Source organism: Delphinus delphis, chromosome 4 (assembly GCF_949987515.2).
Source record: "Delphinus delphis chromosome 4, mDelDel1.2, whole genome shotgun sequence".
Taxonomy (NCBI): domain Eukaryota; kingdom Metazoa; phylum Chordata; class Mammalia; order Artiodactyla; family Delphinidae; genus Delphinus; species Delphinus delphis.
In genome coordinates this window covers 66,907,969-66,933,538 of record NC_082686.1, presented here as the reverse complement: position 1 = coordinate 66,933,538, position 25,570 = coordinate 66,907,969, and the positions used below count along the sequence as shown (strand labels likewise).

General features: G+C 36.4%; 1 protein-coding gene and 1 pseudogene across 1 annotated transcript in view; both read left to right on the top strand.

Annotated features, from left to right (window-relative positions):
- Positions 1-25,570, top strand: part of POLQ (DNA polymerase theta) — a 114,256-nt gene that overhangs the window by 46,150 nt on the left and 42,536 nt on the right. The window contains exons 13-18 of the mRNA XM_060009907.1: positions 1,904-2,097; positions 2,979-3,103; positions 4,395-4,638; positions 18,206-21,315; positions 23,655-23,798; positions 24,806-25,002. Coding sequence (XP_059865890.1) covers positions 1,904-2,097; positions 2,979-3,103; positions 4,395-4,638; positions 18,206-21,315; positions 23,655-23,798; positions 24,806-25,002 — 4,014 coding nt within the window. The remainder of the gene's footprint in view (positions 1-1,903; positions 2,098-2,978; positions 3,104-4,394; positions 4,639-18,205; positions 21,316-23,654; positions 23,799-24,805; positions 25,003-25,570) is intronic.
- LOC132423890 (ATP synthase F(0) complex subunit C1, mitochondrial pseudogene) lies at positions 21,520-23,462 on the top strand (annotated as a pseudogene).

Sequence of the window (25,570 nt, the reverse complement as noted above, 5' to 3'; positions counted from 1 at the left end):
ACAGTTGCTTTTTAAAGTCAGTCAAGAGAAGAAAAGAGGGGAAATATGCAATAATACTGTCTTTACAAGTACCCATGCAGTTACCTTTGTTGGCACTCCTTGTTTTTCTGTGTGGAATTAATATACTGTTTTGGGTCACTCTCTTTCAACCAGAAGAACTTTTCTTTAGTAGTTCTTGTAGGCAGATCTGCTAGCAACAAATTTTGTGTTTATCTGGGAATGTCTTTGTTATGCCTTTATTTTATAAAGTTAGTTTTCCTTTATATAAGATTCTTTGTTGACTTTTCTTTTCTTTCAGCAGTTTGAACACGTTGTTTCACAGCATTCTGTCCTCCATTGTTTTTTTTCTTTTTTTGCAGCATGCGGGCCTCTCACTGTTGTGGCCTCTCCTGTTGCGGAGCACAGGCTCCGGACGCGCAGGTTCAGCGGCTATGGCTCATGGGCCCCGCCGCTCTGTGGCATGTGGGATCCTCCCGGACTGGGGCACGAACCCATGTCCCCTGCATCGGCAGGTGGACTCTCAACCACTGCGCCACCAGGGAAGCCCTGTCCTCCATTGTTTTTGATGAGAAGTCGGCTCTTAATTTTTTTTGGTTTCCCTTGTATATGATGCATTGTTTTTCTTTTGCTGCTTTCATGATTTTCACTTGGTATTTTACATTTTGACTCTGATGCATCAGGGTGTGGGTCTTTTTGAGCTTTCCTAGTTGGAGTTCACTTTTAGTCTCTGGCATATGTAAAGTTTTCCGTTAAATTTGGAAAGGTTTTAGCCATAATTTCTTCAAATGTTCTTTCTGTTCCTTTCTGTCTTCTTCTGGTACTCTCATTATGCATGTGTTGGTACACTTTAATGCTTCCCACATTTCTCTGAGGCTCTGTTCATTTTTTTTTTCCTTTTTTCTCACCTCTCAGATTACATAATCTTGATGGATCTATCTTCATGTTTGCTGATTCTTTATTCTGCCAGCTTGCATCTACTGTTGAGCTCTATAGTTAATAGTTCATTTCAGTTGTATTTTTTAACTCTAGAATTTCCATTTGGCTCTTTTTTTTTAATCATTTCTCTTTATTCATATTCCCTACTTGATGAGACATTGTCATCATACTTTCCTTTACATTATTAAGCATGTTTTTTTTTGTTGTTGCTGTTCTTTGACCATACTTTTAATGTCTCTTTGAAGTCTTTGCAGATATTTCTGACATCTGGAACCCCTCAAAGGTGTTTCTTTTGCCTGCTTTTTCCCCTGTGTTTGGGACACATGTTTCTGTTTCTTTGAATGTCTCGTTTTTTTTTGTTGTTGTTTAATACTGGACACTTCAGATAATAAATATATTATAGCAATTGTGAATATTGATTCCTCTTTCCCCTCCCTGTATTTTCTTAGGAGTCATACAAAATACTTAAGATTGTATTTAACATCAGAATACCGAGGTTAAAAGTGTCTATGATTAAAGTCCTTGGATTCTGTAAAATCCAGCTTGTGTGCTTAGTGGTCTCTTCTCTTGTCAGTGAGTTGTTTGTGATTAAATGAAGTTTCCATATAAGTGAGGCATTATCATATTTAGAAATTTTTCCAAATACTGAAGACTTTGTTGGTTTGTTTGTTTGTTTTTTCGGTACGCGGGCCTCTCACTGTTGTGGCCTCTCCCGTTGCGGAGCACAGGCTCCGGACACGCAGACTCAGCGGCCATGGCTCATGGGCCCAGCCGTTCCGCGGCATGTGGGATCTTCCCAGACCAGGGCACGATCCTGTGTCCCCTACATCGACAGGTGGACTCTCAACCACTGCGCCACCAGGGAAGCCCATGAGGCCTTTGTTTTTAACATGAAGTATACGTTTACGATTTTGTCCCTTTTGTAATGCAATAGTTTTAGGTAATGAATGATGCTTCTTCCCTTTAGGTTACACCTGTGTTTGAGGATTGGACTACTATTGATTGGTATCGATTTTTCTGTTTATGGGAGAAGTTGCCAGCTTCTATGAAACGGGTGGCAGAGCTAGTGGGAGTTGAAGAAGGGTTCTTGGCTCGCTGTGTGAAAGGAAGAGTAGCAGCCAGAACTGAGAAACAGCACCGACAAATGGCCATCCATAAAAGGTAAATATCAAGGAGCCTGGACTATCCAGTTTTTAACACAGTATTGGATATACAGTAGATGTTCAGTTTATTGTAATCACTTTCATTGTCATTAAAATAAAAGTTTTGGCTGAATATAGTAAAAATTTTCAACTTCTTGTATTTACTGAATTTATTGATATTTTAGTTTCTTCTTTGTAGCTTATAAGAAGCCACTATATATCAAGACTTTTTAAAGTAGAACTCTTAATTACTTTCTTCCCTTAAAGAAGATATGATCAGAATTGCCAACGTAGTGTGGCTCCATTTGAGGATATGGTTTGTATCATCCTTTGAATTGATTTGTTACCAGTAGGGAAGAGCCAATTAAAAGATTCAGGTGGGGAAATTGTACAGGCTTTAGCTTCTTTGAAATATAATAAAATTATTTTTCTTAAAGCATTAGTCTCATATTATTTACATCATAGTCAAGTGTAAATTTTGTAAGGATTATATACTTGGCTTATTTGTGGCACAATTGCCTTTCACATCAAAACTTCTTTATAACCAAATTTTGATTGAAATATGATTAGGTGATATAATTGTGTATCAAGTGTTCTTTAAAATTTTTGTGCCATCATATTTCTTGAACCCAGTCTCATTTCTTAAAATTAGTTAGCATTATTGAAATATGAACAAAATCTTTTTGTTATACAGATATTAGTTTTTTGCTATAGTACTAACGTATGTTAGAATTTACGAACATTGAGCTCTTTGTCCACTAATCCTATATCCTATTAGGAATCTTCTCACCTTCTCACCCTCTTACCTTTTTTGGTTCTTTCTTGTTTCTCAACATACATTGTACTTTCATAGTAGACATAAGTGACCTCTTACCATACTTTTGGTAATTTACTTTCTAGGTTTTTTACCAGTCTTGTGCTATTAGATTTAATCAGTGAAGTTCCCTTAAAGGAAATTAATCAGAAATATGGATGCAGTCGTGGACAGATTCAATCGTTACAACAGTCGGCTGCTGTTTATGCAGGTCAGTTAAACAAGTGTTCCCACATTTATTTAAGACTCTGTGGTTTGAGGTCAAGTTAAGATTACTTTTTTTCAAATTCCATTTTACTGTAGGTTTCTCTAAAAGTGAGGGATCATGTTAAGCCATAATTTTATATAGTTCCTGTCATCATCAAAACACCCAAAACTATGACTCCTGTGGGCTCAGTTACCCTGCTACAGAAGACTGGCAGCTGGCTGAGTGTCTGGATCTTGGTCCCCTTCCATTCCCTAGCAACCTGCTGACCATCGCTCTTCTTTCTGTTTTTCTGTCTTTTTTTTTTTGGTGGGGGAGCATATTGTAAGAAGAAACAGACACAGTTCTCACTGGTCTTCATTTTTTCATCAAGTTATTGATTAATACTTGTTATTGTGGAAGATGGCAAGTGGAGAGGGCTTTCTGGACTTCTGTCTCATTGTTTTAAATATCTGTTCTCTAAGGAAATACTGGTCTTTCTTAATAAAATTAAACTCTTATCTTCTAAGCTAGGCAAACAAGGGAAGTTCTAGGTCTGATTTTACCAAGAAATCCTTAAGCCCTTAGGAGGGAAATCCTAGGCTGCTGGAGAGTGTGTTTACATGTGTAAGAAGTTTCCTTGTGAAATTGTGTGCATGAGAGATTACCGAGGGAAAGATGCCAGGAGAGGGTAGTAAGAAGGGAGAGACTTACCCTTCAACTCACTGGCATCAAAGATCTCAGATTACCTCTAGGGTTAATGTTCTTGTAGGGAAGTGATTTTCTTAATGACTTGAGACTTGGCTACTCTGGCCTCTTTATTTCAAGAGGGTATAGCTATCAAGCTGGGCAACCTTTTTTTTTTTTTTTATGAAATTATCAATGGGACTTTCACTCTTTGTAAATAATCCTCTCAGCACTTGACAATTTAAATTAGCTCTCTTGTTTTCCTCTAGGTGAAAAGAGTTCTTTACCTGTTTTAAGAGTTCTTTCTTCTTTAAAGAAAGTAAGGAAAAAAATAGAGAGAGAGAGGCAAACTAGTGAGGGCTTTTTGTTTGTTTTGTGTTTATGTGCTCTGCCTCAATTTTTTCAAATGCAAGTTCATGATTAAGAAAAAATGAGATGATATTTAATGTGTCTAGCCAATTAGCTAGGCCCTTAAAGATGTCTGCTCTCCTATTATTTTATACCTTGGGCCTGTTAAACTTTATAATTCTGCAGAAAAAATAACAGCAGTGAAATAAAAATACATCTCAAGAAACGGAGAATTGGTCTAGAAAGAATTTTTAATTCAATAAATATTATATGAATATTCTAGGGATGATTACAGTGTTTTCCAACCGCCTGGGCTGGCACAACATGGAACTACTACTGTCCCAGTTTCAGAAGCGTCTTACATTTGGCATCCAGAGGGAGCTGTGTGACCTGGTCCGGGTATCCTTACTTAATGCACAGAGAGCCAGATTCCTCTATGCTTCTGGCTTTCTTACTGTGGCCGATCTTGCCAGAGCAGATGTTGCTGACGTGGAAAGTGTTCTGAAAAATGCTGTGCCTTTTAAAAGGTAAGAAAAAACCCCTTGTCTACATATGTTATTAAATGAAAACAGGTCAATTTGTAAATAATAGATAATATACTAAAATATTTTTCCCTTAGATAATATCGTGCCATATTTGGTATAAGTGGAAGAAAATGTGGCTCCTTTTCCCCTTGAGGATTACTTTTTTCTTTTTTTGTATGTTTAAAATATATTTTATGACTTTAAAGACACTTCTAAATGTATCATAACTCTCTCCTAGAAAGTTTGAGTAAAGTTAAGTTACCAATGTTTCTGCTTTGATGGATTTTAGTTCTCAGTATATATCCAGGACTCATCTTAGATTTTCTTCAGGCAAGAAAACTTTAAAATATACTCTTCTGGAATATTCTTTGGAATACTAGTCCCTCAAAAACAGTTTATGAGAAGAGGACTTCTTGATGTGTGTGTGTGTGTGTGTGTGTGTAAGTGTGTAACGAATTCATTGAATGGGCTGGACTCAGCATATTATCAAGGAATAGCTTAATTATTTTCTCAACCACTATTCTTTGAACTCACTGTTATATGGAATCTTAGCTAGATTCTATAGCTGTTTAGGCAGTTTCAAGTATTAACAGTTTTATTTTCAGGTTTTAAAAATTTGTCCTAAATTAGAGCATTAATCTCATTTCCAGTTCAGTGCTTCTTTCCTCTTTGGTTTGACACATGCTCTGAAACTTGAAACATGTGTGAAGGGATGGGAGCGTAGTCAAAGAAAGGGCCTCACTGCGCAGTGCCATCTCACATCATGGGCTCTACTCCGTGTACTTCGGCAGCAACGGCAGGTGTGATTCCTACTAGTGGGCCCTAGTACAGCATGCACTACAGCCAGCATAGCTATAGCTGTATAGCTACCTCTACCTAGATTTTGAAGGATGAAATTGCTTGGAGTCTTAAGCATATGCAACCCAAGCAGAGAATGTGGAGCTGTGGGGGCAGGGTCATCCCCTGTGACCCCAGATTGGCAGATCCATTGGTGGGAGATTTTGTCACTTTGGGGTGTGCCTCTGGCTGAAACCTACATAGAGTATGCTTTAAAACCTACTTGTAAAGGTGTTGATCTCCTCTGGAGCCTGTGATTTTCACAGAATCTTTGGATATATTCATAGTTGCTTAGAAATATGTAATAAAAGACCTGAGGTGAAAAAATTCAGATGTGGGAGTATCTGTGTGGTAACAGCATACCACATATCATACTTAACCCTTCCAGGGAGTCATCTGAAGTCAGTACACATTTTTAAAAATTTAATTGGAAAAAATTTGTAAACATATTTTGGAATCTTTTCTGTGTGATTCTAAAGCTATTATTGCCATGACTATGATTCTTCTGAAAGCCCAGAACCTTCACTGATCAAAATTAATGAAACATAGTAATATGAGAAATCAACATTATCTGCCTCCTCATGTGACATACTGAGAAAGACACAACATTACTCCTGGAATATTTTTATCAAAAATGTCTAATGTAAATTTAACTGTAGAGAAACATCAGACAAACCTAAATTGAGAGACATTCTACAAAATAATTGGCCAGCACTTTTCAAAAATATCAAGGTCACGGAAACAAAGACTGAGGAGCTGATTCCAATTAAAGCAAGCTAAAGAGACATGACAACTAAATGTACCACCTTACTCTAGATTGGATTAGAAAAAGGACATACTTGGAACAATTGGTAAATTTTGAGTAAGGTGTGTAGATTAGATACAGTATTGTATTAATGTTAATTTTCTGAATAGAAACTGATGTATTTGGAGACTGGCCACCCTTTCAGTGCCCGGTACGTAAAAGCCAGAAAACCCATCCAACATTCAGATTGTCTCAAATAGCTTGCCATTACCAACAATCTGTAATGAATTACCTTGTGCATATGTATTTTCATATTGTTGGTGATGTTTCTTCAGAGTAAATTCCTAGATGTGAGATTTCAGAAGGTAAGTGCATATATATAGATTTATTAGATTCCAAATTGCTCTGCAGAAGGGTCTAGCCAAGTTACACTCTCACTAGTCTATTACCCCTCAGCTCACCAGTAGAATCCATTGTTGGATGTTGTTAAAAAACAAAATTCAGCTGAGTAAATTTGAAGATCCAACTAGCTTTATTAGGTGATTCATGAATTGCAGCATCCAATCTAGGAACTAGAAGGGGTTTTACTAAAAGATGGAAGGTTTTTGTAGGAAGAAGGATAGGGCAAAGGAGCTATTAGCAAAATAAAAGAAAGGATTATTTTTATACCAGGGCAGCTTTTTGGGGGTAAAAGGGAAAGGCAAGGGGGTTTTATCATGCAGATTGTATCTTGGGGGTGGGTGGGGGTGCGGGGGGGTGGGGAGGGAGGATGGACAGATTACCTCTTGGTGCTGACCAGGAAATTCTAGACTGGTTGATTAAGATTACATTTCTGGTGAAGGTCAAAACTGCAATTAGGTTAGGTATTAAATCTAGGTTTGGTATCATGGGCTTTAGCCATTTGGGGCCTGTGGCTTTTCTCTTTAACAGTTCCCTCCTTTTCATCATACTCTCAGCCTGAGAGATGTGATCAAAATTTAAGGCATTAGCTTCGCTCTCAACTACTGCTCTGCAGCTTTGTTGATCTTTGTTGTGCTATCCATAGGTCATGACGTCTTTGATGAACTCCTGTGATATTCACAGGCCATGACTTCAGGTTTGTTACCAAGTCCAAGCTTGTTCTGCTGCACAACAGACCAATAAATCAGGAGATGAGGTGTTGAGGCAAGGAATAGCGACTTTATTTGGAAAGCTGGGCATCCGAGAAGATGGCAGACTAGAGTCCTAGAGTACCATCTTATCTGGGTCTGGATGCTAGTTTCTTTTATAGAACAGAGATGGGGAGGAGGTGAGGAAGTAAAGTAAAAAGGCTCTAAGTCTTGCAAAATATCTTCTGGTTTGGCCAGCGTCTGGGAGGAGATGTGTTAATTTCTTCTTTGTTGCAGCCATTCACGGGCGGGCAGGGGCAGGGTGTTTCCCTGTGAGCTGAATGAAGGCACTTTGGTTTAACATTGAGGCAGAGGGGCAGGGTTCCCCAAGGGACGCCACTATGTATGCTTATAGCTATAAAGAGCATCCTTTTAGTGATTATAGTCACAAAAGCAACAGGAAGCAAAGGTTAAGTAAAAGAAACAGATCCAACATGGAGTCAGATTTTGTTCTTCCCTGTTACAGGTTCACAATTTTTAAGGTGGCTGTTCTCCTCATTTCTTTTCTGATGTTCCACTCAGGGAGATCACTTCTCTGCTGGTCAGTGGCTGTGAACATGCATTTAAAACTTTTGAGAGAATCCAATGTGCTGATGTTTATGACAGCTATAAATAGGATAACTCCCAGTATTTGGGGTGTGCTTCAGAGCCATAGTCCCCAAGACCCAAACCAGTCAAAGACACTGTTGAAGGAGTCACCCTTTTAAGCCAAGTGGCTTACTCAGTGATCTTACATAATTAAGTTTCAGCTTCACCAGAAGTGTCAATCCAGGTACAACAGATGGTATTGGTCATAGCACAGACACTTCCCTGCTCAGCTAAAAGATTATCAAGGGCTATCTTATTATCAAGAGCAACTGTGACCAGAGAGTCTAAGTATTTTTGTTGGGCAATTAGTGCCCTAGCAATGGAATCTGCAATGTTCTCTAAGAGTTGAGGAAAGGTTCCTGATTATATTCTTCTTTGTTTTAACTCCTAATCAGGGAAGTAGACCCTGCCAAAGGAAGCAGTTCTTGAATCATGAATCCTCCTGTTAGACCTTTTCTAGAACAGTTAGGGGCACAGTTAGATAACCTAAGACGCCTAGTACAGTTGTGTGCCAGCCATATGGGCATTCATATGGGCCCAAGGAGAATGATAACCACCACAGACAAAGACAAGACCTGTCGGGATGCAAACCATTCCTGTTAAGGAATACTGATAAAAGATTTATTCACAGGGACTGCTGCATTTACCTTTTCAAGCCAGGAGTCAGTCAGGTTTTTAGTGCATGTGGAAAGAGAATCTCCCATCCTAAAATAGAGTTATCCTAAATACTGAAGCTTATCCCTTCTTAGTAATGGCCTGGGAGATACAGATGAGGGTGTTATCTTTCCAGGCCAATGCCAGAGTGAAATTAAGAAAGAAAAGGAGAAAGGGTTTCATGTTTAACTAAAGCAAGAAGACTTGAATCTGGTGTCTTGGGTGAAAGCAGTAGACATCAATATCAGTGACTTTTCTTACTCATCATTTTGATTCAGGGGTCTCCAGTGTTGTGTAGGACCAGATGTCAGGTGGTCGTCCTTAGCTGTGAGACATGTACCCAAGGCTCAATGCTTTCCATAATTTTGCATCAGTGTCAGTGGTCAGGAGCACTTGGTAAGCTCCCTTCTGACAGGGCTCAAAGGCTGCCTTTGTTCTTAGTGATGTCAAATCAGAAGGGTGGGAGAAAATTGGAAATATTAATTTGGTGAGTTGTAGCCAGATATTTAAGGACACTAGAAGAATTCAGGATCCAGTCCAGTTTACAGGTATGTAATAAAACCTCAAAGACAATTAACAGGACTAGAATCTAATACTATCTACAAAGGTGCAAAGATAATTTTTCTCTCTTTAATTACCCCTATATTTTTTTTAACCAAAGATAATCGTAGTAAAACTAATTTGTTTGCATTAAACTTGGCCTGATTATTTATATAAGTACAGCAAGAATAATGATTGACCATATAAGTCCTTTTTTAAGACTGCTTTGCTGAAACCTTGTAAGCAAGGTACCTGGTTGATTTTGTTTTGAAGCAGTTCTTTGAAGCTATCTGGTCATATCTGAGTCTGTGCACACCTTTCTCAAATATGACATTCCAGTCAAAGCCTTGGTAATATAGCCAGTGTTTCTAATTGTATCCTGTTATAAGGAGAACAGATTGTTATTGAACTTATGCAAGCAAATAAATTGTTAAGAGAGTAAGAATATTCACTGAGAGTTCCTGAATTCTGGAGGGATCAGGTGGGGAGAAAATGTTTCATCTTTGTTCACAAAGGTATACTTTACCAAATTGTTGTTAAGTCATAGATAGCTTAAGAAAAGGTCTCCTTAAATCTGGAAGAACAGAAACATTAGAGTATCCTCCTCAGGTCATGTAGTCCTATGTAATTAATACTTTTTCTGCTTGAATACAGTTTTTCAAGGGCCCAGAGGGAGGAAGCCTAAGGCCTTTAGGGACACAAATAGTTGTTCTTACATATACTGTGGTGGGTGAAGGAATGGGAAAACAGAAAAATGAGATTTGTCAGGGAGCCAGGAAGAACCATGAGGCCATCTTGGTTTTCCCACAGCTCCAGCTGTTTGTTTAATTTACAGCCATTGTTTACCCATCTTAGTTTCTCTGATTCAGGAGCAGACTGTCGTCTGTTATAAGGACATCAGGTCTGGCAGTAAGCGGGTCATTTTTGGAGAAGTAGAACGAATCTCATCAACACTTGCCACAATCTTCATATAGATTCTGTTGCCTTTACATGAAAGTCAGCTAGGTCATTTCCCTGTTACTCAGGTTCAATATTTTTAGTGTGAGCCTCAATTTTGATGAGTAATTTTAGAAAGTAAGTGAATAGCAGTAAAAGGATTGTTTACTTGTTACCCATTTCTGATTGGGGTCCCAGAGGATGTCATACACCATTTTAAGATAATGACTAGAATTATAAGTTAGGATTATACCAGGATATATCAAGTTTCTAGGAATTTCACACAATTTCTAGAACACTTACACACCTAATCAAGTACAACATAAAGAAGGCTTAATGTTACTTCTTGTTTGGTAATGCTTCCGATGTTATTTAACATATCAAATAAGCCTAACATCTTTTGAAATGTTCCAGGGGCCTCTGAAAAATTTCAAAGTTAGTTTGTGGTCAAAAGACATCATTCAGAATTTGATTTGGGGAAGTTTGTCAAAGATATCAAATGGTTTGGACACTTGACTAAATAGGATCACAGGTCCATATGAAACAATACTCGATTGTCTATTTAGCAGATGAAGGAAAATTAAGTTCTAGTTTTATATAAGTACACTATTGATATTAAAACTTAATTTTTAAAATGCTTATAATAAGTCAGTTTTAGCCAGCTTGATTACACAAGGTAAAATCTTTTCTCTCTTCAGTGAAGAGAGAAAAGATTTTTGTATGCCTTTAGTTTACCCTTTATAACCAGAAGCTCTAGTTCAGACAAAATTACTCTCATTTCCCTTAACAAAATGCATCTTCATTCCTCATGCCTTTTCTTTTCGTTGTTTTTTAAAAAAATTAATTAATTAATTAATTATTTTTTGGCTGCGTTGGGTCTTTGTTGCTGCACGCGGGCTTTCTCTAGTTGCGGTGTGCAGGCTTCTCATCGCGGTGGCTTCTCTTGTTGCGGAGCACGGGCTCTAGGGCTGCGGGCTTCAGTAGTTGTGGCTCATGGACTCTTGAGCACAGGCTCAGTAGTTATGGCACATGGGCTTAATTGCTCTGTGGCATGTGGGATCTTCCTGGACCAGGGCTCGAACCTGTGTCCCCTGCATTAGCAGGCAGATTCTTAACCACTGTGCCGCCAGGGAAGTCTCTCATGCCTTTTCTAGCCAAAAGCATACCGTGCTTTTCTTGCATACGGAGATGTTTCCTTTGTTGTTTCTTGTAGCTTTAATTACATATATTAGAATTTTTAATCTTTTGAAAACCTTAATTTCTGGCTAAAATTTAGGAACTAAACAGTTGTGGACTCTTATACTAGCATTCCGAAGCTTGGCAAAATTATAAGTAATCTTTGTAACTTCTAGAAACATGTGCTTTCTCATAGAAACTTTCTTAGCATGGCACTGTTGACTGAAAAAAAAAAAAAAGCGCAATGTGAGAGTTGTGAGTTAAGTTTTATTTGGGGCAAAATGAGAACTATAGCCCAGGAGACAGCATTTCAGGTAGCTCTGAGAAGCCGCTCCAAAGAGGTAGCGGGGAAGGTCAGTGTTATATGACTTTAGTGAAGGGGGGTACGAGCAGCCAAGCACACATTTTGGCAGAGGCTTGCTGCTAGTCATGAGGAGCAGGCGTCACTGTTAATGATTTTAGTGCTTTTCTAGATATGACGAATGTAAGAATTGGGCTCATAAAATCTCCTGAAAATATCTATCTGAAGACCTTTTCTGCCAGTTTTTCCCAGAGCATGAAGTGCCTCATTCCTGATCTCCACCCTGAACTCCTTTCAGGGGGTGTTGAAGGTCAGCAGCTGCAGCAGCTCATGATTTAATCCTTGTAGAGGTAGATGGCAAGTGCCAATAGTTGGCAGCACCAAACATGCTTACTAATAATCCCAAATTTTATCTTTAGTTTTTAAACAATAGAAAGCCAAAAGTAGATAAAGCTGTGTTCAGTAATTAATCTTTCACCTATTTTATCTTATTTGGAATGATCTAAATGTTCAATAAATTTCCATTACTTAACCTAAGCTTAGCAAAAGGGTTTCAGGCTAAAGATTTGGAAAACTTATTTCAAAAGTTCACCTAGAAAATCTTTTTATTCTACTTTTATTTATTTAATTTACTTGCTCTAAACAATTATATTTAGGTTACTAATGAAAATTTCATCATACCAAGTTATTTTTCTTGCTGACAAATTTGTTAGCTTAGGTAGAATAAAAATATAATTAATGCTGACAAATATTAAGACTTGTCTGTTTTAATTAAAGCGACAAACTTAAACTAGCTTTTACTTCCTAAAGATTATCTTGGATAACTTGATCTTGAAAAGCATTTGAGTTAGCTATATTCCTTAGAACTTTGGAGTAGCCAATCCTTACAAGCTTGTCTTTAAACCAAAAAAAAAAAAAAAAAAAAAATACAGCTCTTATTGTACATCAACTATATTTCAAAAAAAAAAAGATTACACTTCTGATGAAGGTTTAAATTGTATTTAGGTTATGTATTAAATCTAGGCTTGGTATCATGGGCTTTAGCACAAGTGATGCCATTTGGAGCCTCTGGTTTTTCTCTTTGACAAAAAGGTTTTCATTTTTACTAGTTGGATAGATGAGAAGTTGTATCTCAGTATGATTTTAATGTGCATTTCTCTAAATGTGCGTGATGGTGAATATTTTTTCTTATTTTCAGGATTATTTAAAGAAATATATCTTTGTGAATTATCTGGTTATGTCTTTTCCTTATGTTTCTACTAGATTTTGGTTTTCACCCTCTCCTTTTTAAAGAGTCTTAGAATCTTTTCTTTTTAAAACTGATTAGGGTTCTTAGCCATTTGTTTCACATGTATATTTCATACATTTTTCTCAAAAACTTATCAATTGTCTTTTGACTTTATTGCATTGTTTTCACCATGCAGAATTTTTATTTTTCTTTTCATTTATTTTTTAGCAATCTTTTTTTTTTTTGCTTCTAAATTGTCATAGTTAGAAAGGTTTTTCATATATTGAGGTTAAAGAGGAATTCACACGTTTTCTTCTAGTATTTGTAAGTTTGCATTTGGATTCCTGATTCATTTAGAATTTAATTTTGTGTATGGTGTTAAGTCTGGATCCAATTTTATTTCTCAATGGTTCCCATTTATAAAAAAGTTTATCTTTGTCCCAGTGATTTGAGATGCCACCATCATATATTAAATATCCATATGTAATTAAGTCTATTTCTGGACTTTCTATTCTATTTGCTATTCTTTCTGTCAGTTAATGAGCCAGTACCATGCTTCTAATTATAAGGGCTTTATAGTGTGTTTTAATGTCTGGTAGAGTAAATTCTACCTTATGTTTTTTCAGTATTTTCTTGGCTATTCTTGCATGTTTGCCCATATGAAACTTAAAGTGCTTTTTGATATTGTATTAGAATTCGATTGAAATTTAATAGAACTGAAATCTTTATAATGTTGAGTGAACCTACCCAAGGATAGGTAATATCTTTGCATTGGATCTAGTCTTGTTGATTTTTCAGGAGTTTTAAAATATTTTCCTCATACAGGTTTTCCTCATACAAATTTTGTACATTTCTTGTTAAATTTATTCCTGTTTAATCATTATCCTGTTTTTAATTAGTGGCTCTCTTCTATGTCTTCTACATGGTTATTATTTGAATATGCAAATAGAATTATTTTATTTTTTATAGAATTTATAGAATTTATAGAATTATTTTACTTTTTCCCTAACAATTCTTGTGCATCTAACTGATTTATTTGGTCTAATTGAATTAGCTAATAGCTCTAATAGGTAGTGGTAGTAGACAGTAGTAATAGAGATAGTGGACATTTTTGCTTTGTTTGTGGTCCTAGTGGAAATGCCTCTGCTACCCTAGTAAGATACTGACTTCAGGACTATGGGTGGGTGTGTGTGTGTGTGTGTGTGTGTGTGTGTGTGTGTGTGTGTGTGTGTGTGTGTGTGTAATCATTTTAAGAAAATGTCCATTAATTGCAATTTTCTCGTATATTTTTTATCAGGAATGGGTTTTAAATTTTGTTAAAGGCTTTTTCAGTATCTATGGAGATAGTCATAGGTTTCTCCCCCTTTACATCTCTTAGCATGTTATATTAATAGATTTCCTATATTGAATCAGTTTTATGTTCCAGAATAAATTTCACTTGGTCGTGTTATATTATTTTTTTACATGATGTTGGATTCTATCTGCTAATATTTAATATAGTATACTTTTGCATTGTTATCCATAAATAATATTAGTCTACAGTTTTTGTATGTGTATTTTGCACTGTCTTTACTCAAGTTTTCATATCAGACTTTCTTCATGAAAAACAAAAAGGAAGATTTTCCCTTATTTTCAGTACTTTGGGACTGGTTAAAGGTTTGATATGATTACCCTATGAAACAGTCTTGGATGGTGCCTTTTTATGGGGTTAATTCTCTGATCACCTTCTCTATTTTATTTTTTCAGAACTTAATCTCTTTAAGCTTTCTATGTCTAGTGGGGTCAATTTTGGTAGCCTTTCTTTCCCAACGAAATTATCTATTTCATCTGGATTTTCAAATATATTTTCATAGCGATCTATAAATTAGTCTGTTAGGAATTTTAAATATTTCTTCTATTTCATTGGCTATGCCTCTTTTTTGATTTATTATTTTGTAAATTTCTGCTTTCTGTTTTCTTTTTGATCAGATTAACTAGTAGTCTATTTTGTAAATTTTAAAAAATCAAGTATTTTGTTTTACTAGTTAGGTCTATTAAAAAAATCTACCTCATTAAATCCTATTTTTTGAATTTTATTACTACCTACTGCTTTCTTTTGTTTTACTTTGTCATACTTTTTCTAGTTCTTTTTGTTGAACTAGGAGTTTAATTGGTTGACATTCATATTTTTATTGATAAAATACTGTGTGTTTTTATTTTAATACTATGAATTTACTACTGTGAATTTTCCTGTGGTCTCTTATTTTAAATGTACCATAGATTCTGATATTTAGGGCTTTCATTATTTTTTTTAGGAATTATGGAATTTGCATGTTTTCCCTTTTTTGCCTGGGTAGAAGTTCTTTTTTGTTGTTAATAATTTTTAGTTTATTGCATTGCAATATAAGCATGTTGTTTATAACATTTCTACTTTATGGAATTCACTGGCAATTTCTTTGTTTCCTAATATATGATCAATACAAACTAGATAGTTGTATTCTCTATTATAAAAGTAAAATGTTTGAGATATTTTCACAAAATCTACCTTTTTGATTATGTTAATTAAGTCTTATTCATTCCTATTTATTCCTCCCTGCCAGTACTTCATCTGTCTTTTAATAAGAATGGTTTATTAAAGTCTACTAATTGTTAGTACACTTCTCTCTTTGTCTCCTTGTATCTCTTACAGTGTTTGCTTCACAAATGTGGTTGCTTGTTATTTAGAGTGTAAATGTTCATAGTAAATATGACTGATTGATAGTTATCTTTGTTGTGCTTTTGGTTTTGAGCATTAAATTATACCCTTCTTGGAATATCCCTCACTGCTTTCTTCTTGTTTCCCTTTGCCTGGGAATTCCTTTGCCCATTCCTTTATTTTTAGCCTTTTTGAATTACTTTGTTTTAGGTATGCTTTTTTGTACCACATTGAGTTGTAGTTGTGTTTTGCTTTCTGAAACAAATTGAAGATCTTTTTAATAGATGATTTAATCCCATTCACATTTATCAATTCTCTCAAATTATTTTATAATTATGTGTATTATGTGATATTTGCTGTTTCTTTCTCCACCCAAGGGTATTCTTTGGTATTTTATTTTTAAATCTAGAAAGGTGTATATTTTTGTTTTAATGGGTGCTTTTGTACTTTTTATTATATGGTTTGTCAAGATTTTAATTGTATCCTGTAATTCCTACCTATTGCCGGAACAACAGTCACTGACATTGAGCTTACTTTAACTTTCTTTTTCCCTCTCCCTTTTTCAAAGTGCATTCTTTCTACTTTATCTCAATATAAAACTTGCATACATTAATTTTCCACCTTTGCCTCCACCCTTGTGGGGGGGTAGGGTTGGAAGACTAATATAATCTACATTTTTAGTTATTCAGATTCTTACCATCGTTCTTATTTCTGAAGTATTCCTTCCTCTCTTGAGTGGATGAAACTTATCCTCTAGTAGCTTTAGGTTCCTTGAGGAGGGCTTATATAATATAGAATTCTTCAAGTTCTTGTGTGTTTCAGACAGATTTTCCATAACCTTAATATTTGAAGCACACCTTGGCTGGATAGAAATCCTTGGTCTATACTTTCTTTTATTGAGTTTTTTGAAAATGTTGTTTCTTTGCTTTGTATGCTGTTTTCGAGAATTCTTACGGGAGTGTGATTCTTTTGCCCTTCCAAATATGTAGGCCTTGAGAGTTCTTTTCTTTTCTTTCCTTTTAACATTTATTTGTTTATTTATTTATTTTTGGCTGCATTGGGTCTTCGTTGCTGTGTGTGGGCTTTCTCTAGTTGTGGTGAGCAGGGGCTACTCTTCATTAGGGTGCACAGGCTTCTCATTGCAGTGGCTCCTCTTGTTGCGGAGCACAGGCTCTAGGGTGCGTGGGCTTCAGTAGTTGTGGCACATGGGCTCAGTAGTTGTGGCTCGCGGGCTCTAGAGCACAGGCTCAGTAGTTGTGGTGCACAGGCTTAGTTGCTCCACGGCATGTGGGATCTTCCCAGACCAGGGCTCGAACCCGTGTTCTCTGCATTGACAGGCAGATTCTTAACCACTGCACCACCAAGGAAGTCCCGAGATATATTTTCTATATCTTTGAAGTTCAATAGTTTTACTAGGCATTTTAGTTAACTCTTGCTATGGAAGAAATTACTTAAGAACTTAGTGTCTTAAAAGCAACTAGTAAATATATATTTACTCAAAGTTTTTGCAAGTCATGAATTTGGGAGTACCTTTCCTCGTAGTTCTGGTTTGAGCTCCTCAGGAGGTTGTAGTTAAGTTGTTGGCCAGAACTGTAGTCATCTGAAGGGCTGACTTAGATCTGCTTTAAAGATGCCTCACACACATGCTGGCAGGTTGGTGTTCATTTCTCTACGTGAACTTCTCCATAGAGCTGCTTGAGATCCTTTTGCCATGATGGTTGGCTTCCCCCAGAGTGAGTGACCCAAAAGAGAGCAAAATGGAGACTGCAATGTCTTTTATGACCTAGCCTCAGTTTTTAGTTGTTTTGGGTGAGAGGCTAAATTGGTCCCTGTTATTTTATCTTGGTTGTAAACAAAAGTTTCCCAGCTTCCATAATTTTTATGCCTCATCCTGTTTATCTTCTCTTCATGGTACTTCAGTTACGTATGTTTGACCTTTTAGGGTGTAGAATCTATTATTTTACTATGAAGAGCACTGATATTTTGTCAGTCAGCTTGGCTAAGCTCAAACTTTTCCTGTTGTAGGCAATAGCTCAAATCTCTGTTCAGTTGTTTAGACTTTCACCTAGCTGCTTGGAGTCTCTCCACACTTGCATAGTTTTGAGGTCGGCCAGATATTTGGGCAGAATTTGTATGAAAAATATGGGGTTCTCCTTCTCTGGGTCTCTCAATTCTGAACTTTCTCTCTTCATTTTGAATCTCTTGTAGTTACTCTGAACTGTCTTTCAAATTCTGTCAATAAACTCCAGGTTTCCATTTAAAGACTCTGTCTTAGTGAGGCCTTCCCTAATGATGCTATTTAAAAACTGCAGAACCACCTATCCCTTTCTGGTGCTTCATTTTTTTAACATCTTTATTGGAGTATAATTGCTTTACAATGGTGTGTTAGTTTCTGCTTTATAACAAAGTGAATCAGCTATACATATACATATATCCCTATATCTCCTCCCTCTTGCATCTCCCTCCCATCCTCCCTTTCCCACCCCTCTAGGTGGTCACAATTGTGCTTCAATTTTTTACACAGCTCTTATCTGTCACCAGTTGACACAGAATGCATTTTAACATTTGTTTACTTTCTGATTTCCCCAACTATAATGTAAGCGCTATGAGAGTAGATACATTTCCCTCTTGTTCAGTGCTATTTCTTCAGTTCCTAGAAAAGCTCAAATTGATGCTTAATAAATACTTGTATTAATGAATGAATCAATGCATTAATTTATTTCTTTTCCTACCTCTTGTATAGTACCCGAAAGGCAGTGGATGAGGAAGAGGAAGCAGTTGAAGAGCGTCGGAATATGCGAACTATTTGGGTGACTGGCAGAAAAGATTTAACTGAAAGGGAAGCGGCAACTCTTATAGTAGAAGAAGCCAGAATGATTCTGCAGCAGGACTTAGTTGAAATGGGAGTGCAGTGGAGTCCATATTCCCTTTTAAATTCTGATACACACTCATTGACCTGCAGTGAATCAGAAGTAAAAGAACACAAATTTATACCCCAAACTAAGAGTTCTTATAAAAGATTAGCATCAAAGAAAAAAAGTAACACAATATTTAATGATTCTTCTGTTACTCATTTACCAAATACAGTGCAAGATTTAGATAAAAGTAGAGAGCATACAGATTCCTTTTATTATAAATTTCAGGATGGGCATCAAGAATGTCAGTTGCATTCCATTTCCAGAGCAAAAAGACGGGCTTCTTTGAGTATAAATAAAGAAAAGCTAGGGACCTCTCTGAACGAGGGGAAAGTAAGCACTACGAAAGTTGTTCAGACTCTCTCATCTGAGAAAACAAAAAAAGAAGCTTTGAATCTCAGTTCAGAAGAGATGAGTACAACCTCTCAATTTTGGAAACATAGTAAGCATCTAAAACGATCTAGAGACAGTAGCCCTGTGAAAGACACTAGGATGTGTAGAATCAATTTACAAGAACAGACTCTGTCTAATCCTATTCATTGTGAAGAGTCATTTACTTCAGATGAGAAGAATATGGAATTTAGAAGTCCAGAGCCATTTGCTAAAAACATATCTTTCTGTGCTGAGGGAAGATATAGCAAAGTATCATTCCCATCACAAACAGAACAAAGTTGTTCAAGGAACAATAAAGTATCTAATGATATTCTTGTGGAATATTTTATCACAGAATCCCAGAATAAAAATGTGACTCATCAAGCCACCAGTGTGGTTAGTGAAAATGGAAGAGGATTAGCTGTTGAATCAGAAAAAACAAATGAAGTGCTGATACAAAATGATTCAAAAAACCAGCATGTTAATGTGAAACACCATGACACCCATCCAATTAACCAGTGCCTGGAAAAGCAGTTTGATAAACAGACGAATACTTACACCAAACTGAAAAAACCAATAGCAAGACAAATGCCCTATGAGAAAGACAGCAGTTATATGAATAGGGACTCAAATGTTGTTATGAAATGTGAAAGTACAAAGTTTAATGCTGAGGAAAATAAATCAAGTAATCTTCAGGTATCAGGAGATAACATAAGCAGCACTGAGATATCCAGTGGAGTACATCTACTAAGTGGAGTATTTGGTAAATCAGGAGGCCAGCGTGAGAATATTCTGAATACCCTTAGAGTACAAGTAAAAACAGATGCTTATGCAGCAGAGAGAACTAAAAATAATCATGTTTCTGACTTAGGTTTAGATCTCTGTGATTTTGAAGATAGTTTCTACCTGGATACTCAGTCAGAGAAAATAATTCAACAGATAGCAACTGAAAATGCCAAGCAAGAAGGAGCAAAGGATACCAGCCTGGCAACAGGAATGATGCAGAAGAGCCTAGACAAACAGAGCTCAGTGAGCTCCTTTCAGAAAGAGATTCACTTTACTTTTCCAGGTGAACAACATTCACCAGGAACGACAAGTCATTTGAAACTTAAGACTGTAGATGCTATGAAACAAAGCACTGATTCACATGGGGTTGATAACCTGACTCCAGAAAGCCCAATTTTTTATTCTCCAATATTAATAGGGGAAAATGACCCATGTTTTAAAGGCAATGAACTTTCTGTTACTGACTCCCAATTAAATAGTTTTCTTCAAGGTTATCAAACACAAGAAGCTATGAAACCAGTTATACCTCTGGTTCCTAAAATGAGAACTCGTACTGATATAGAAGTAGAATGTCTGCCAGTTCCTGAAACAAGTTTGAATTTGAGTGGTAGTTTACTGTTTGACAGTTTCAGTGAAGAGTACCTGGTAGAAGAACAACCACCTGATGTACAAGCAAAAGAACGCCTTCCTTCTGAAATAACTTCAGTCCATTTTGCTGATTCTCTGTGTCTACAACCAGAGGGCCCAATTAAAAAATCAGATGTGAATGAGAATCAAGATAATCAGCAGCCATTGTCTTGTTTCAGTGATGAGTCTACTGTATTTTCAGAAATGGATTCTGCTCAGATGGTTGAAGCTTTGGATAATGTAGACGTATTTCCTGTCCAAGAGAAACATAATACTGCAGGATCTCTTAGAGTATTAGAACTGAGTGATCCAATGATTGTGGGTAATGATTATTCCCAAAGAGAGGTAATTGGAGGAGATAAAGATAAAAGGTCTCAAAAATCCAAATTTACTGGGACAAGGCAAGATAATTCATTCATATGGTCAGGGGCATCATTTGATTTAAGTCCAGGACTGCAAAGGATTTTAGATAATGTGTCCAGTCCTCTAGAAAATGAAAAGCTAAAATTAACCATTACAGACTTGCTCAGTTTGAAAGGAAAAAACACAGAGGTAAATGACAAACAGGAAGTGATTTCAAATTTGGAGACAAATAAAGTGCAAGGAATTCCATTATCCCCTAATATTGTGGTAAAAGGCAATATTGACGCACTAGAGAACAATGTCATTCATGGTGAAACCTCCTCCCTCTTGCCTTGTAAAGAAAACTGTATAGTTGATGATAATGGACTCATTCCTCCTATACCATCTGCTTCTAAGTTGTCATTTCCAGGTTTTCTTGGAACATCTTCTGTAAAACTTCAGAAAATTAGTGGTGGTTTACAACTTGGTGAAAGTTATTCATTTGGCTCACCTTCAGATAATAAAAACTGCGATTTAAATCCAGAGACTAGAAATGGTTTCAAAGATGACAGTCCTATTGGAGACACAAGTTTTTCACCGCAGTTATCACAGGATGGATTGCAGTTAACTCTAGCCTCATGCAGTTCAGAAAGTTTGGCCATAATTGACGTAGCGAGTGACCAAACTCTCTTTCAAACATTCATGAAGGAGTGGCAAAACAAAACTCGATTTTCCATCTCATTGGCTTGTGAAAAGATCAGTAATTTGACATCTTCTAAAAGTGCTACTATTGGTGGTAGGTTTAAGCAAGGTAAGATTTTTTTTTTAATCTTTTACATTTTTATGTAAAATAGTGGACTGAGATGGGACTGAGACTTTTCAGTATTGGATATTAAATGTAATAAGTATGTTCAAAGTTTAATAAGTTTCAGGCTTCCCTGGTGGCGCAGTGGTTGAGAGTCCGCCTGCCAATGCAGGGGACACGGGTTCGTGCCCCGGTCTGGGAAGATCCCACATGCCGCTTAGCGGCTGTGTCCGTGAGCCATGGCCGCTGAGCCTGCGCGTCCGGAGCCTGTGCTCCGCAACTGGAGAGGCCACAACAGTGAGAGGCCAGCGTACCGCAAAAAAAAGTTTAATAAGTTTCTCCTATGTGGTTTTATATGTGGAACAGCCTTATTGTTCAGCACAACTAGATTAAAAATAGTTACCCTCTGGTATAAGAGATGGGGGACCTCTGGACACATGGGCAGGAGAGCTGAGCAGTGAGGCCAAGAGCTCAAGCTGGTAGACTGAAAACGTGCACACCACTAGGACACTGTTTGTTCCTCTGGCTCTGATCCATTGTTGTGCCTGGGGTCTAATCAGGCCTGTGTCTGCCTCCTTCCAAGCAGGCCAGAAATCCCATCTAAACAGCCTTTCTATAGCAGCTCCCCACAGGAGTTCCATACCAGTGTTGTCTCCCAGGACACTGACCCAGCAGCCAAGCTTATTGCTGGTGGGGACACCACAGTTGGTATGGCTGGTTCAGAGGCCAGCATTAGAACAGTGTTTGACAGATTGATGCTTGGGTGCCAGGCATACATACATACAAACAATACCTCTTCTATGCCATTCTGGGCTCTGCCTTGTCTGAGGCCATAGGGCCCTTCTGTTTGGTTATCTTCCTCATCCTCTACTTTGTGAGTCTCTGGAGGTTTCCTGTACATCCCTGCTGCTTTAGCTCCTGGTCATGCCTGGTGTTAGAGTGTGCCAAGCTTACCATTAAACACAGCATTTCTCTAAGAAAGAAATCATATATATATATACATCTGTGTATCTATATCTATATATATAATCATATGCATATATTAATGTATATTAGTTAGAATATAATTTTGTAAAATTTAAGATGTATATTTTGAAAATGGATCAGACTTGTTATGGTACCTTAATGGTGTGACATGGTTTGAATTTAATTAATTAAAGTATAGCTGATTTACAATATTAAATTAGTTTCAGGTATACAACATAGTGATTCACTATTTTTATAGATTATACTCCATGTAATGTTATTGTAAAATAATGGCTGTATTTCCCTTTGCTGTACAATATATTCTTGTAGCTGATTTATACATAGTAGGTTGTACCTCTTAATCCCCTACTGATATCTTTCCCCTCCCCCCTCCTCTCCCCACTGGTACTCCCCACTTCTACTCTTCTCAAGTAGAACTTGTACCTCTACTGATAGTCATGAAAGCCTCAGAACTCTTTCAGGTTTTCAGAGAATTGAAACTTTTGGTTAAATAATGCCATGTATTCCTGTCTTATTTCATGGAAGTAATGATTCAGTATTATGGGGGATAGCTGTAGTCAGCTTGACAATCTGTTGTGGAAATCAAAGATATGATCAAATTTCTTAAATCTCTATATTTATGAATGAGTTTGTTCATAAAGTTCTGAGTATTTGTTTGATCTTCAATTCAGGAAGCATATGTGTTAATGACAAGTTTTATGCACTTTCATTGTTGACTAGCTCTTTCCATTTTTCATTCAACAAACATAAAATTGAGTACATTTTCTGTGCTAGAGGTTAGAGGGATAAAAACATTCACTTAAATTTAACAAATATGTGACAGTTATTTTCCAGGTATTGGGGATATAATTGTAAATAAGATGGATTAGTTTTTGACCTATGTCTGTGCAATTGAAAGGTGTATTATTTTAGGAAAAATATTGACGCAAATACAAAATCATACCTAATTCTTCACTAAGAAGTAAGACTCTTGATTTTTCTGGAGTTTCTAAGTGTTAAGAATTGCTAAATTTGCTACAAAATTTTTGTAGTATGCAAGTGGTCTTTATTTCTGAGTTATAGAAATTCAAAATGCAGCTTTTGGAAAACTTTAAAAAGTTAATTTTAAACTATCTTAGTCATTATTACAGATCTCTTTTAAGAAATCTTTGGTAGATTTTTCATAGTGACAGTTATCTTAAATGATGGGAAGCCTAGGAAGATCTTACACCTAAAAATGACTATCCACATGATGCATATTGTAGGGATCTGAAAAATTTGCTTATCAAATAATTTTTTATTATATCATTTTTTTTAGTACTCAATTGAGTGGTTTCATTTTCAGAGATTTTTAACTATTTCACTTTGGTTTTACATAGTTAGTTCCTCTCAGGAAAGCCCTATTGGAGATGATGGAATTCCTGTTAAAGGTTGTGATGGCATCTTGGTGGTTGGACTGGCAGTATGCTGGGGTGGAAGAGATGCTTACTATTTTTCATTGCAGAAGGAACAAAAGCATTCTGGTAAGTAATCACTATTTGGTTAAGTTACCATATAATTTTAATGTAACCTCTATGAGGATAGTGACTTGTTTGTTGAGAATAGTTTCCTGAAATTTACCTAGAATTTATTTTTTAGGATTAAAAAAAAAACCTTTAAAAAATAGTAGCTATTGTATACATTATTTCATATATTAACTAGAATGACATTTTAAGAAGCCACCCCCCTTACTGTCTTCTGCTTGTCACATGTGGCTGTTACTGTGTTTTCTTCTTTGGGGTAGTGGATCCTTAAGGACTCACTGGCCACCTTGAGGATTTGCTTCTGAAGACTGGATCATGGCAGTTTCTTTCCAGGCTTTTCTCCTCCTATCGACTGTATCTGGAACTCATTTAGAGGCAGTGATGAGCTAGACATCTACAGTAGTTGAATCACACAGCCTTTGGAGAAGCCTTGGAATTAAAAGGATAGGACCTAGGTATAAATTGTGATCTGATTATGGTTGTTGGATACCTAGTTGATTGTTTGGTTTTAGACAGAAGCAAAATTAATAAGGAAACATTTAAAAAGATGCCATATAATGTCTGTTCTGAGTAAGCATGAAATATTTTCAGTTGTTTCATAGGAGAACATCTTAGGATAAGTAATTACTTGAACTTCTTTTATTTTAGATGTAATTTTATACATTCATACTAAAATTCCCTCTGAAATGAGTTCCTTTAAAATTCATTTAAAAATAACTTTTCTTTTTTTAATTCCACATTCTGAGAAGTGTAAATTTATTTTTAGGAATCTTAATGTTTAGAATTTTCTCCCACCTGATTAAATAGAGCATTATAAATCACCTAGCCCAATCCTTAAGTTTTAGATTACAGAGCACTTCATCTATATAGCCAACATGACCTGGATAAGGTCTTGCTGAACTAAACTGAGGCTTTTGAGTCTTTTTCAGTCTTGGCACTAAAGATTGCTGTTTCAAATGAATGCGTGTACTTTTTGCCTTAAGACTTCTTTTTTTTTTTTTTTTAAGAAATTAGTGCCAGTTTGGCCCCACCTTCTCTGGATCCAAGCCTGACTGTGAAAGACAGAATGCGGCACCTTCAATCTTGCTTTCAAAAGGAATCTGATAAAGAACGTTCTGTTATCATCTATGACTTCATCCAGAGCTATAAAATTCTTCTTCTGTCTTGTGGCATCTCCCTGGAACAAAGTTATGAAGATCCTAAGGTTCCCTGTCTTATCTAAAAGAATTTTACATACTTCAAAAAATATTTAATTTTAATGTTTAGGGTTAATTCTTAAATGACTTGGTATTTATTTAGCTTCAACAGTACAGCTTAAGTATTTTAGAGTAGTCACTTCTTTGTCCAATAACTTCATCCACCCAGAACAGATTATTATGCACCAAATGCCTCTGTGTAGATAAAACCAGAGATGTCACACATTCCAAGCACTAAAGTTCACATCTTTCTTCAGAGACTTAAACAATTTTCATTTTGGTCATAAGTTCTAAATTTTCTGTCTCATAGTAAATTAGAATGAAAGGAGAACTGTCAGATTTAGATATATGATAGCAGGGTGTTTCAAATATCCATGAGGATAGAGGCAGAAAATAGCAAAAGCATACAGATATAAGAGATCACAAAGCATAGTAGTTAGAGGCCATTAGCATAGGGACAAATGGCCTTACTAGCCCCTGAGAACTTTTCCATATAATAGCAAACTATGATATACTGTTCATAATGATGACTCTGAGTTATTAAGGAAAGAGTAACTTATGTTGTTGTAATATACA